Source organism: Danio aesculapii, chromosome 8 (genome assembly GCF_903798145.1).
Source record: "Danio aesculapii chromosome 8, fDanAes4.1, whole genome shotgun sequence".
Classification (NCBI taxonomy): domain Eukaryota; kingdom Metazoa; phylum Chordata; class Actinopteri; order Cypriniformes; family Danionidae; genus Danio; species Danio aesculapii.
The window spans coordinates 12,766,037-12,780,479 of NC_079442.1; the positions used below are offsets into that span (position 1 = coordinate 12,766,037).

A 14,443-nucleotide genomic window follows, 5' to 3' on the forward strand; every position below is an offset into this window, starting at 1 on the left:
AAATATGATCATTTTGCTAATATTCGATTCAAATGGTCTCATTTAATAGATTTTCCTTATATGCTTAATAAGATTTGCATAAAAACTATGTACATTAGTAAAGTTGTACTGCTAGTTGAATTGAACTTGTTAAAAGTTAATGTGAATATGTTCATACTTTTCTCCTCTTCGTTGTAGTTTTACAAAAAAGAAAAATATTGAGAAAAACGATTAAAGTCATCCAAGTTACCCAAACTGCTTTCTTCTGTTCTTGCGCTTTTGCACAATACAATTGGTTGGGACAGAATAATAACTATTATGCCTATTATTTGTAGTGTTTCATAGCAGTTTAAACTACCCCTTCAATATGTACAACAAGAAAAAAAAAAAAAATTAAAAAAAAAAAAAAAAGTTGTGTCTAAAGCTCGGCCATACACACAACAACAACAGATATATTTCAGCAGCTGATGTGTGACACAATAAACGTGCGGATTTGCATTAACACTAGTGACAGGTAATGCTTGAAATAAAAACGTCATATCAGTTATCCTAAAATGCTTCAATTGTGTCAGGTTTGCACTTTTTTTCTTGTCCTCGAATGTTAAAATGGCCTCCTATGAATTGTCAGTCACTGAAATGGCCCCCCGCCAATTTGAGTTTGAGACCCCTCCATTATATTAAAAATAAAATAACAAAATTGTGATGGATTTCTTTATTTAATGCTGCAAATTTGCAGTAAAATTTATCTAAAATAACCAGAAACCATGACTGCAATTAATGCAAACATTTTTAAATCAATCGACAGAAAGTGACTGCTTCTGACCTGGTAGCATCTGGTCAAAATTAGACTTGGCCTCTGGATGACGAAGCAAAGATTTCGGGGTGAAGACAATCAGCTACAAAAATTAGGAATTAATAAATGAATCAGTTTTAAAATTCTGATAAAACTTCTGAATAATCATCAAATGTTCTAATGCTTTCAAACAGCTCAACTCACGGGTTTCCTGAAGGGAAGGAGGATCTGCCTCCTTATCACATGGAAATAGTTGGCGGGATTTGAACAGTTTACCACAATCCAGTTGCAGTCATAAAGCTGACGCACATCAAAGTCATCAGTGATTTTCTGCAGTCAAAACAAAAGGTCATTTCAGGGTGAAAACAGCTTTAAAATCTTTTTTTTATTCCAACACAATATTGATGTTTAGAAACATGGTAGACGGTCTTACAGGGTTGAAGTCAGGGTCATCATTGCACATCTGCAGAAAGCGCTCGGGACGGGCAGATGAGTGCTCTGGACCCTATGAAGGAACAACATGAAAATCAACTCATTTACAGCCAGCTCACACAAATGTGTGGAGAGTCTAAAGTAGAGCATACCATGCCCTCCATGCCATGTGGCAGCAGCAAGACAATGCCATTTTGGCGGACCCATTTGGCTTGGCCAGGACTAATGAACTGATCTATTATACACTGAGCAGTGTTATGGAAGTCTCCAAACTGGGCCTCCCAAAGAACCAGAGCATTAGGGCTGGCCATGGCAAAGCCCAATTCGAACCCTAAGGAAATATGAATAAAAACAAACAAGTTTCATGAGTATTCTTGACTATTCATTAATAATGTGACATGTCCTGCGAGAGACTGAATACCTAGCACTCCATACTCCGACAGAGAGCTGTTACACACAGTGTATGGAGCTTGGTTAGGGGACATGTGGTTCATGGGTATGCAGATCCTTTTGTCAACATTCTGATCGTGAAGAACGTGGTGACGGTGACTGCAATAAGCAAAAAAATCAGATCAGAAACACTGGGCTCCAAATTAATGCTGCATTTAAAACTATGGCTAAATAAAATGGTCTATTAATCTGTATAAAATGATCTTGTTATACAATGGTCTATTACAGGGGTGCTCAATCTTGGTCCTGGAGGTCCGGTGTCCTGCAGATTTTAGCTCCAACCCCAATCAGACACACCTGGGCTAGCTAATCAAGGGCTGTTTCTCAATTCCAAGAACGCAGATAACGGACTTGCGTTCTTGTGTAGACTGGTCTTGCCAGGTTACCTCAGAAGAACAAACTCAGGAGAGCGCAAGAACAAAGAACAAAAACCTTACAAATATACTAGAAAGTTCAGCAAATAAACACCCTTAATGTGTCTATGCCTTTATTAAGATGTTCATGGTAATGTTTACTTTCACCATCTCATTTAGGGAAACTCCTGGGACAAAGAAGTTAAATCTCTAAACTTTAATAATAAATCTATATAAAATGCTGCGCTTCCCACCTCCTTTATTCAGCGAGTCTGGTGCTCAAGTCTGCATCAGTGCATCCTCGATACCAAAAACACATCCGTAAACTTTCACGCGTCCTCCGTTCTTGAGTTTTGTAACGGAACTTTGACAGTTGATGATGACGTTACATGAGACCACAAGAACGCTGAAAAACGCATATTGAGAAACAGCCAAGCTCTTACTAGGCTTATGCATAAACAAAAGAGTGACCCCTACAATTGAAGGTTAGTTTTGACCTTATTTGGAATGGTCATGAATATTAATGAGCTCTGTTCTGATGCTCCACAGCTTGTGTCAGGGCCTAACGCTCATACACAAAGACACATTGTAAAGTAAATATATCTTAAGATATATTTCACACTTTCACTTTCCACTCACACTTTCTTCTGTAAATAGTTTTTCTGTAAATGGAAGATTATGTAAAAGGATATATTGCTGTTATTATCATGAGGAATTGTGTAATTGTTTGTGTAGCTGTTATAAATGAAATAATAAACTTTAGAAATCAGAAAGTCAGAAATATTAGCCCCCTTGAGGTATTAGTTCCCTGTTTATTTGTTCCCCTAATTTCTGTTTAACAGAAGGAAGATTTTTTTCAGCAAATTTCTAAACATAATAGATTTAATAACTCATTTCTAATAACTGATTTATTTTATCTTTGCCATGATGACAGTAAATAATATTATGCTGGATATTTTTCAAGACGCTTCTATACAGCTTAAAGAGACATTTAAAGGCTTAACTAGGTTATACTTAGGTTAACTAGGCAGGTTAGGGTAATTAGGCAAGTTATTGTATAACGATGGTTTGTTCTATAGACTATCGGGAAAAAATTTAAAACTGCTTTTATTCTAGCCGAAATAAAACAAATAAGACTTTCTCCAAAATAAAAAATACTATCAGACACACTGTGAAAATGTCCTTGCTCTGTTAAACATAATTGGGGACATATTTAAAAGAGGAAAAAAATTCAAAGGGGTGCTAATAATTCGGACTTCAATTGTAAAAAAAAAAAAAAAAAAAAAAAAAAAAAAATAAAAAAATAAAAAAAAAAAAAAAAAAAAAAAAATTATATATATATATATATATATATATATATATATATATATATATATATATATATATATATATATAAATTTTTTTTTTACAAAATTATTTAGATAGATTGTTGGTGATTAGATGAGTGTCTGCCCGATTAGGGTAATTTTACTTCGACAACGTTTAACACCTACAACAAAATATTTCTGTGAATTAAAGACTTTTTAAGGGCTAAAACTTTGTTTTAAAATTTTGTGACACCCTGTCACTCACCTCTTCACCACTTAATTTAACAAGGTCTCTACTCAATTTGTTCAAATATTTTTTGACAACTGAAGTATGATTATTTTGTACATCTGTTTTACAGAGTACATCACAATGTGTCTTTGTGTATGAGCGTCAGGCACTGACACAAGCTGTAAAGCATCAGAACAGAGCTCATTAATATTCGTGACCATTCCAAATAAGGTCAAAACTAACCTTCAATTGTAGGGGTCACTCCTTTGTTTGCATAAGCACATGAAACCCTATTTAGATATTTTTTAACTAACTTAAGCCACATACCTACTTTGTAGTTATCAGAGTACAATTTAACACTGAATCAATGACTCTATAGCACCTTTAAAGAAATTGTATTATTATGGTAATTATGGTACATGTTGTTTTGAATTTTATTGTTCATACCTGAAGGTTCCTCTCTCCACATCTTGGCCACTAAGACGCACATGGATACCCTCCTTGAGCAGAGATCCAAATGCCATATACTCCCCCAGAGCCCAGTCCACCGTCCTGTTCTTGATCATGTCACCACGGCCTTTGAGGATACGACTCAGACCTGCATGTGGAAGATAGGTATTATTGTAACAGCAGATGAAATGTGTGCAATATTTACATACTACTTCGTAGTGTACTAGTGTACCTCCATGAATTGTGAAGTCCTCCACAGGCACAGATGATGCCACTTGTCCAATTTGGGCCAGTTCTTCCTCTGGCAGACCAGTGGATGGGCAGCTGATACTCTTGGGTTGTCCGTCAAGAGTGAAAAAACCTGCATATAAAACATAATGAATATGTTGTAAGATCTACAAACATGCAAAACAGTAGAAAAAAATGGAGAGTTTAGCCTTTGGTCATTTACATAAAGAGATTTTCTGGTTTTAATAAGATTCGCCAATTTATATGCACATTTTAGGTCTTATTATGAATGAATCATCTGTGCATATATTTATTTGTTGGACTTATTATGTTAATACTGATGAGCATGAACAAAATATCAGGGCTCAGTTTTCCAGTGAAAATAGAAAACCCCTGTTAGGTGATTTTTGCAGGACTTGTCCAACAATTTAGTCCACTGATGAGTGCAAAGGCCACAATCCAAAAATCAACAAATGATGGATGGAACAAACATTAGTGTTACTACTAAAGTTTATTTATTTATTTCTTGTTGGGCATTGCATGTGTCTTTTTCTTTGTATTTGTTATTCCATAGACTCCCACTCTAACGTGACTGGCTGCTGGTCGCAGCGGCCTATAAAAAGGAACTTCCGGCAGGGTTTGGGGAGTTCATTTGTGGTGTGACGGTTGCTGGGAGTGGATCTCCTGGATTTCCCTACCCCTCCAGCCGACAACCAACACTTAGGCCCAATCCCAATTCTATTCTACCGTTGTAACTGGTGTATTCTGGGACATTTTCTTACCCCTTGGTTTCGAGTGTGGTCCTGAAAAATCTTTATTTACCCCTTAGTATTTACCCCTTCCCCTTAGCCCTAAGCCTTCAAGCTAAAGAGAATTGGGACACCCGTACCCCTTCACGGGAACGTGCAAAACGAGGGGTAGGGGTAAGGGGAAGTGCTAAGGGGTAGAATTGGATTGGGCCTTAATCTTGTACCATTGTTCATGCGTTCAACCTTTTTAGAGTTTGAGCTTGTAGGGGTGGCCTGCCTATTTATTTTATTACTTTTGACTGTTTATGTTTCGGGAGAGAGGTAAGCTTCCTGTATTTTTCTTTAAATATTTATAATAATTTATAATGTTTTGTAATTTAGTTAATTTACTTTGTAGATTCTTTTGTTTGTTATTTTGGCTTGTGGCCACCCTGAAGAGATGCTATTTTTTTCTAGAATAAATCTATTCAATTACTCTCAACTGAGTGTCCGAGTTTGGTTGTCGACCGAAGGGGATCTTTTGCATTAAGTTTTTGTTGTGTTTGGGAAATCCACCACCCACAAGACGTTTTTCCGTTTATTATCCCCATGTTGTTTTCCCCTAGAATTGGGGCATAATAATTGGTAACACTTTACTATAACGGTACATGAATTATGATGTATTAATATGTAAACTAAATATTAGTTTATCATGAACTAATGATGAGTTTATGCATGTGATAATAATGTACTAACTTTAAATACAACATGAATCAGCATAAATAACGGCTACCTTATTTACTTGTTAGTACACGATTGTTTGTTAATTAATGTAGTAATTACCACATTAGTTTATGCTTAATTTAACCATCATAAACTCATGACATGTTAAATGTATAATTAAATCATGACTTTACTTGGAGGGGCACATCTTCATTAACCCAACTACTCAACTACTCATGAACTCCTTAAAGACGTCCAACTAGTTCATATACATTGAGTAACAATAGAAAAGTGTTCCGTCAACATCAACATGAACAGTTTAAACACAGGAGTTCCTGAGGAGTTAATGATGATGTGCCCCTCCAAGTAACGTCATGACAGATTTATACATTAACAGCTCATGAGCTCATGTTGGTGACATTTAGCTTAAACTTAAAAGTTAATTAATACATTTATTAAAAACATGTACTAACAAGTAAATAAGGTAGAAGTTTATACTCATGTGACTCATTGTAGTTAAAGTTAGTTCATGATTAGTGCATGCATTAACTCATCATTAATTGATAACAAAGTAATGTTTAGTTTACATATTAATACATCATTAGTCATGTACTATTTTAAAAAGTGTTACCCAAACAATTCATACATTTTTCCCCTTCTTTGACAAATAATTTCACTCAGATGTATGTCACAATGTGGGAAAAAAAGTATTCTGTTGGGTTGAGTTAGTGGTAGCATCTTCTCATTCAGTATTTCACGGTATCATGAATCCACTGATGTACTATTAATTAATTTCAACTTGTTTATTTCTAAACCGCTTTTACAATGTAGATTGTGTCAAAGTAGTTTAACATTGAAGTTCTAATAAATTGAAACTGTGTCAGACCAGTGTTCAGAGTTGAAGTTCAGTTTAGTTCAATTCAGTGTGGTTTAAATTTTACTGCTGAAAATCCAAACACTGAGGAGCAAATCCATCGATGTGCAGCTTCACAAATCCCAAAGCAAGCAAGCCAGTGGCGAGGAACAAAACTTAACCACTTGACAAAAGTGAAGGAAAATAACCTTGAGAGAAACCATGCTCAGTTGGGCACGACCATTTCTCCTCTGGCCAAACTTCCTGTGCAGAGCTGCAGTCTAGGCTATATTATTAATGAAATACCGCTCACTAACACCTGCAGAACTAGAGTTTGCAATCCATTAGAGCCAAAATACTAAACTCCCTCACATCCCTTGAAAATATAGAGTCCCAGTGACCTTTGCATTTGACAACATGAGTCCTCGCAAATTCTATGAGCTTTTTTGTCCATGGGTTTTCAGCAGTGGCTTCCTTCATAAATAACAGCATACTGTACCACTCAGTGCATGGTAGGTATATGGTGTTAAATGAAGCTTTGAATTGGCCAACTGTGCTGAATCTGCATAGTGATTACCTTCGTCACAAAATGCTCAACATGATTTTGTTAAATGAACACTTCCCTTTTTTGGACATAGAGTTAAGCTAATAGGGCTTAGAAGTTGGGTTTTATCATTTTTAATGCATTCAGCTGATCCAAGGACCAACACTTTTAGCTTAGCTTAGCATAAATTATTGAATCAAATTAGACCATTAGCGTCTTGCTCAAGAAATGTTTTTGGATGTAGCCGGCGCAATGATATGCAGCATCTGAAAATAGTCCCCAGCTTTGTGTAATATCATTGCCCATCCTGCAGCCATGGTACAGCAGCAAAGTTCCTTGATTATTAAGCCAGAATGATAGTATAGTTCCTAACCATAATCAATCTGTCTTAGTACATGATGTAACAATAGAAGAGTCAAGCTTTAAATAGGAAAATATTCTTTTTTAAATTTGAGCACGATGCTAATGGTCTAGTCCGATTCAATGAGTTATGCTAAGCTAAGCTGAAAGTTCTCCCGCCTGACCCTGAGATAAGATATTTACCAGCATAACTTTAGAAGACTTGTAAAATGAGCCAATTAAAAAAGTGGAATGTTCTTTGTTGGTCTCAGAGAGCATGCCAAGTGTCCTTTATGAATTCTTGGATAACTTTTGCAACAGTAGTCAAACTTACTAACAATGCTTTCCTAATATTCTTATAACTTTAAACTTTTGGGGCACTCGTGAACTTTCTTTTACATGCGATGCTGTTATGTCTGCTTTATATGAGAGTAGATTTCTCTTAAATTCCACTTTTATTTGTCCTTTTTCTGTGTGATGACTGATCAGACTAATCTGCTTGTAAATTCATTCAATTTTTTTTCTCCTAACACACTCACGTGTGCTCATATTTACACCATGATCTTGAAGCAATCAGAAAATATTCACAAAAGTATACACATCAATTCCAAATGGGTGCTCACCTAAACAAAAAGTAGTACTAAAAATGCGGTAACACCAAAGCTATAAAAATATAAAATCTATTTACTTAAAAAAGCTAAAACAGCATGTAACGTTTTGTACACACCAGCTCTTCATCAGGCGTAGAATAGAAAGTAACAAAGTCAAAATTAGAAGTCCTTTAATTTAAAACCAATAAATCAGACCAAAAAATATGAGTCATTGGTGGTTCATTCTGCTGTGGCGACCCCTGATAAAGCAGGGACTATTTATTTATTTATTTATTACCACGTCAGCAACTTATAGCTATTTCATGGCAAAATAGATATACATAAAATTATTACATGATAAAAATAAATTCATATTACAATTAAAAAAGTTACATAGACAAATATTTAATAGAAACAAATAAATAAAATTTACATAAAATATAAATTCAAAAGTTAAATTAGAGTTTTTCAGTTTAACTTTTGATAAACAGCTTACGATTCTTCCTGGTGGTATAAAGCAGGGACTATACTGAATCAAAGTGAGTGAGTGTGTAAACCATACCTGTATAAATATTTTAATTTTATTCCATGGTCTGTTAAAATTTTTGATTCCAATTGGCTGGAGGATGGGCATTATTTTCGTTGAAACGCACAGGTAGTTCCAGTCAGTTTTGATCACAGTTAGAAATAAATGTGCTTCTCCCAAACGTTTATAATTACCATAGCAACTCGCATGCGTTGCACAGGAAACCGATGAGGACTGTTATTGGCAGACGGGAATCCGCAAAATTAGGATTATGCTAGAAATACGCTCATAAATTATGCCACAAAATCAAGTTTCAGGAGTTTTTCCAAGCAAGAACATAGTTATTTTAAAGTCAAATCCGCAGTTTATGTATAAGGATAGCGTGTGTTTAAAAATTTTGGAAGCTCCAGGCGATCAGGGGCAGCTCCATGAAGAATAACATGTTTTTTTTACTTTAGATGTTCAAAAATATTTTATAAAGGCATTTTTATAAAAACAGCATGTTAAAGCATGTTAGAACTGAAGTGTGAAGGCTTAATTTCATTAGCTAATGCGTAACATATTCCTGAAGTGTATTTAACTGATATGGTACTTTTAATAAGATTTGTATGTTGATTATGAAAAGTAAATTGTGGAAATTCTGCTATAGATAGCCCAGCTTACACAGTAATAAAAGTAATGTTAAGAGAAAGCCAATATACAGATCCTCCTTCATCAGAGAAGTGGTAGAAAGTAGACAATAGAAACATGTGTGACGTGTGGTCCTTCGCCTCCACGTCGTGCATTAAAATCCTTTAACGCATGGCAAGCCTTTGATTATCCCTTACATTTAGGATGCCATAGAAACTGTTCATTGAAAGCAATATTGATGTTTTTCTGAGAAACGCTGATTTATGCTGGGCACTGTGCTACCTGGGGACTGGCTTTCAGACACTGTGTACATACCTGGCCAGGGGGAGTCCAGCCAGTGCTTGATGTGGAGGATCTTCTCATCCTTAGAGCGAGAATGAGCTTCCTCACAGATTTTATCATACTTTGCTATCTCTTCCTGTGGAAAGAGATGGAAAAACACTTTTAGAAGGTCCAGCTGAAGATAAAAAGCAGCTAAATTATCTCTGGGCAGGACTTACGGACCTCATACTCCTGTCGCGAGACGGCACCTTCAGCAATGAGCTTCTCAGCATATTTCTGAAGAACTCCTTTCTGTTTCTTGATCTGTTTGTACATCAGTGGCTGAGTGAACATGGGCTCATCCATCTCGTTGTGGCCATTACGTCGATAGCATACCTAAATGTAAACAAGCCATAAGCCTTAAAATAAGAAAATAAAACTAATTGTGATGGTAAAGTCACAAATACACTAGAACTCACCAGATCCACCACCACATCTTTGTGGAAGGTGGCCCTCCATTCTGCAGCCACATTACACACGTACATCACAGCTTCAGGATCATCTGCATTGACATGGAATATGGGGGCATTGACCACGCGGGCAACATCGGTTGGATATGGAGATGAGCGTGCCATACGGGGATCTGTGGTGAAACCGATCTGAAAGAGAGATGCAGACATTATGAGGACATCTGCGGTCTATATCTTGAAGCCATTTTAGCTGGTCGGCCATAATTAGTCCCAATCTGGGTTTTAGGCACCATGAAAATGACAGGTCAAAATTCTAAATTGGCATGTGCACATATTAGATCAGATCTGTTGATCGAGAAGATAAAATTCTGAGAAACACACTAATAGAGAAGATCGAGATCATGTTGCTGCCTCGTGTCACAAAAAAAATTACAATTATAGCTCAGAGCCTCTGTTTCCTAGACATTACAATATTAAGACTACGTCTGTATCCGTTTTCCATGACTTTTCCAAAAATTTTCCAGGCCTGGAAAATACCATGTCAAAATTTCCAGGTTTTCCATGACCGTATGAACCCTGAATATGATCATCAGAATATCAAAGCCAACTGTAGCACAGACTTCTAGCACAGTTTGGAAGGCAGACACATCTCTTTGCACTACCCTACACAAAAAACAGAGGCATAAGTTTGAAATCCAAATCCTCTAAATAACTGTTAGGTTGCATTAAGCAGGTCAAACATGGTACATTTTATACTACCTGACAAAAGTCTTGTCGCCTATCCAAGTTTTAGGAACAGCAAATAATAACTTGACTTCTAGTTGATCATTTGGTATCAGAAGTGGCTTATAAAAGGCCTCTAGATTACACTTATTTTATTGAAATAAAATATGATCATGTCTTGATTTTTATTTATTTAATTAAGATGGTAAGGTCTGACTTTGCATAGACAAGTCTTGTCACTTAACAGAAATAATGTACAGTATAGAATAGAAAGTCATGGTGCAGTGGAAAAAGAATGAATATTGTGTATGACTCCTATGAGCTTGGAGGACTGCATCCATAGATCTCTGCAATGACTCAAATCACTTATTACTAAAGTCATCTTGAATGGCGAATAAAGCGTTCTTGCAGGACTCCCTGAGTTCATCAAGATTCTTTGGATTCATCGTCAATGTCTCCATCTTACCCCAGACATGTTCAATAATGTTCATGTCTGGTGACTGGGCTGGCCAATCCTGGAGCACCTTGACCTTCTTTGCTTTCAGGAACTTTGATGTGGAGGCTGAAGTATGAGAAGGAGTGCTATCCTGCTAAAGAATTTGCCCTCTCCTCTGGTTTGTAATGTAATGGGCAGCACAAATGTCTTGATACCTCAGGTTGTTGATGTTGCAATCCTCTCAGCAGATCTCTCGCACATCCCCATACTAAAAGGAACTCCAAACCATGATTTTTCCTTCACCAAACTTGACTCACTTCTGTGAGAATCTTGGGTCCATGTGGGTTCCAATAGGTCTTCTGCAGTATTTGTGATGATTGAGGTGCAGTTCAATAGATTCATGGGAAAAATCTACCTTCTGCCACCTTTCCAAATGATCAACTAGAAATCCAGTTATTATTTGTTGCTCTTACAACTGGAATCAACGACAAGACTTTTGTCAGGTAGTGTACAGTGCTCAGCATTTTTTAAATACACCCTATTTTGAAAATGATTTTTATCATTTAGCATTAATATTGCATTAATATGAAGAATTTAAACACCTTGTTAGATTTTTAAAACACTGAAATTACAGTGTTCAGCATATATAAGTACACCCCGCACAAATCTATCTTTTAAACTAATATTTTATATAAGATGCTTCACAATATTATATCTGCGCATATACATTAGGCTAGTCAGTTCTGAAGCCAAAGCTGGAGGTAATCTAACAAGTAAACAAACAAACCATGAATTCAGCATCAAGACATGAGTTGAAAGAAAAAGTTCACTAATGACTGGTGCTCACTAATGAGTAACAAAGCATTAGTGAACTTGTGCCTGTTTGGATTGATTCGATGGGGTATATGCTGAAGCATGCTAATGGGACTTTTAATTTGCCAGTAACCTGGGTTAATCGTTTCCGGTGAATTGTATGACAATGCAAAATCTGCGCGTTTAAGGTCTGTTTTCTTTAAAAATCAACGATCTCCACTGGCTGAGTGATATCTGATATAAAGTGGGTCTCAGATTGTACAAAAAGCGCTGCATTAAATGACATTTTCCCCGCCATGTCTTTATAATATGAGCATTTATTTTTCCCCAGTATATTCAATGGAGCTTCTGCGCTAGCCTGCCGATTCTGACGGGCGTGTGCGAGTAAACGGCTTTTTGGCTTGTTTTACGCTTGAGCAACTAAATGAATGCCAAAGTCTGTTTAACTGATTGTATTTGAATGACATTACAACATCGATGCTGTAAAAGGAACCGTATAAAATGGAAAAAAACTCACAATAACAGGTCACAGAAAGTTTATCAGTATGGAAAACACACTAGCTCGGCATATACTCTATTAGCTTAAAACTAATAGAAAGACCCTGAGGACTCAAGTGTTTTTTGTTTGTTTGTTACCTGGTTGTTGGCCACCACATGCACAGTGCCATGTGTGGTGTACGAGGGGAGATCGCTCAAATGAAAGGTTTCATAGACAATGCCCTGACCAGCGAAAGCAGCATCACCATGAAGCAAAATTGACATCACCTGAAACAAAAACAGTGGCTGGTTCAACTGGGGGTGTACAACTGAAAAACTACACATGAGCTCACTAAAAATTTACTGATTTATAAGACTTCTTGAAAGTTTCATTGATGTTTTTACAGATTAGCTCCAAGTATGTGTTAAATATTCACATTTATGACACTAAAGATAAAAAAATTATATATACATTAAATCATCATATTAGAACAACAGATACAAAGATCAAAGATGTGAAAAACTCTAAATTAATCAATTACTATTAATACTGTATTATTACTGCTTTAATGCTGTTGCTTTGTACTTTGAAATCAAGTAAATGCAGGATTTCAGTGAAAATTATGCTTTTAAAATTATTTAAGAAGTCTGTCTACTATAAAATGTATAAATGGTAATGTACATGAGCAGCCTGTCTCTGATGTAAGATGAAGTAAAAATCTAAAATATTTTCGGCAAATAAACTGAATTTGTGTGTTTATGAATTGTATCATGAATTTACGAAATGGATTGTTTTTCAATTTACGACTTGGATTTGTGTATTAATGAATTGTGTTCTGAATTTACGATTTGGATTTGTGCATTTTCAAATTGTGTTTTGAATTTACAAATTGAATTTGTGAGGTTTAGAATTGTGCTTTGAATTTACGAATTGGACTTATGAATCGTGTTTTGATTTTACGAATTGGATTTGTGTATTTATGAATCATGTTTTGAATTTACAAATTGGATTTGTGAAGTTTTGAATTTACAAATTGGTTGTGTATTTTTTTAATCGTGTTTTAATTTACAAATTGGATTTGTGTATTTTTTAATTGTGTTTTGAATTTACAAATTGGATTTGTGTATTTTTTAAATTGTGTTTTAAATTTATGAATTGGATGTGTACTTTCGAATCGTGTTTTGAATTTATTAATTGGATTAGCACATTTTTGAATTGTGTTTTGAATTTACAAATTGGATTTGTGCATTTATGAATCGTGTTTTCAATCTACAAATTGGACTTGTGTGTTTTTGAATCGTGTTTTGAGCTTATGAATTAGATCTTGAAAATGTGAATTGTGTTGTGAATGTATGAATTCTGTAAATATATTATCTTTGAGACTGATCTGGCTCCATACTGATGCCCTTTTTCCATCTCACCCTTTTTCCATCAGTATCTCCGCTGTAAAACTGCTCAGCCTTAGTCTTGCCCTGCACCACCGGGTTCACTGCTTCTAGATGGGAAGGGTTGGCCACCAATGACAAGGTAATATTCCTGTTAGTCACACGATTTATTCTCCTGTGGTACATGCCCAAGTGGTACTTGACATCTCCTGAACCCTGTTAGAGGTACAGAGACACAAACAAACAAATATTAGGTTTGATTAAATAAATTAATGAACGTAAATATAAAATAAAATAACAAAAAAGTAACAAAATGCCACTGACCTCATCAGCAGCTTCCAATTTGGAGTCAAACTGACAGAAAATCTGCTCCAATTCCTTACGGATCACATTGGCAAGCACGTTCAAACGTCCTCTACAGAAAAATAACAAAAGTTCATATTTGAAATTGTCAATCGCTATAACAATTTGACACTGTAGTATCAGTTTGATGATTTCTGCATCTTGTCCTGTACCTGTGAGGCATGCCCATGATAACAGTGTCTACGCCGTTCTCACTGGATTTATCAATGATGGTTTTGAGTGCAGGGATTAGACTTTCACAGCCCTCCAGTCCAAAGCGCTTCTCAGATGACCATTTTCTCTGCAGGAACTCCTCAAACCTTCAGAAATCAACACACATGCTCAATTACAAAGCTGCGATGGAAATGTGAACGGGGATTC

General features: G+C 35.8%; 1 protein-coding gene across 3 annotated transcripts in view; it reads right to left on the reverse strand.

Annotated features, from left to right (window-relative positions):
• The window catches only part of ogdha (oxoglutarate dehydrogenase a), a 58,095-nt gene that overhangs the window by 5,315 nt on the left and 38,337 nt on the right, over positions 1–14,443 (reverse strand). For all 3 annotated transcript variants that reach the window (XM_056463231.1, XM_056463232.1, XM_056463233.1), the window contains 14 exons: positions 14,236–14,382; positions 14,045–14,135; positions 13,757–13,936; positions 12,494–12,622; positions 9,895–10,074; positions 9,659–9,811; positions 9,470–9,572; positions 4,226–4,354; positions 3,991–4,141; positions 1,626–1,753; positions 1,357–1,535; positions 1,206–1,277; positions 977–1,102; positions 803–875 (listed from right to left, as the gene is read on the reverse strand). In XM_056463231.1, the coding sequence (XP_056319206.1) occupies positions 803–875; positions 977–1,102; positions 1,206–1,277; positions 1,357–1,535; positions 1,626–1,753; positions 3,991–4,141; positions 4,226–4,354; positions 9,470–9,572; positions 9,659–9,811; positions 9,895–10,074; positions 12,494–12,622; positions 13,757–13,936; positions 14,045–14,135; positions 14,236–14,382 (1,841 nt within the window). The remainder of the gene's footprint in view (positions 1–802; positions 876–976; positions 1,103–1,205; positions 1,278–1,356; positions 1,536–1,625; positions 1,754–3,990; positions 4,142–4,225; positions 4,355–9,469; positions 9,573–9,658; positions 9,812–9,894; positions 10,075–12,493; positions 12,623–13,756; positions 13,937–14,044; positions 14,136–14,235; positions 14,383–14,443) is intronic.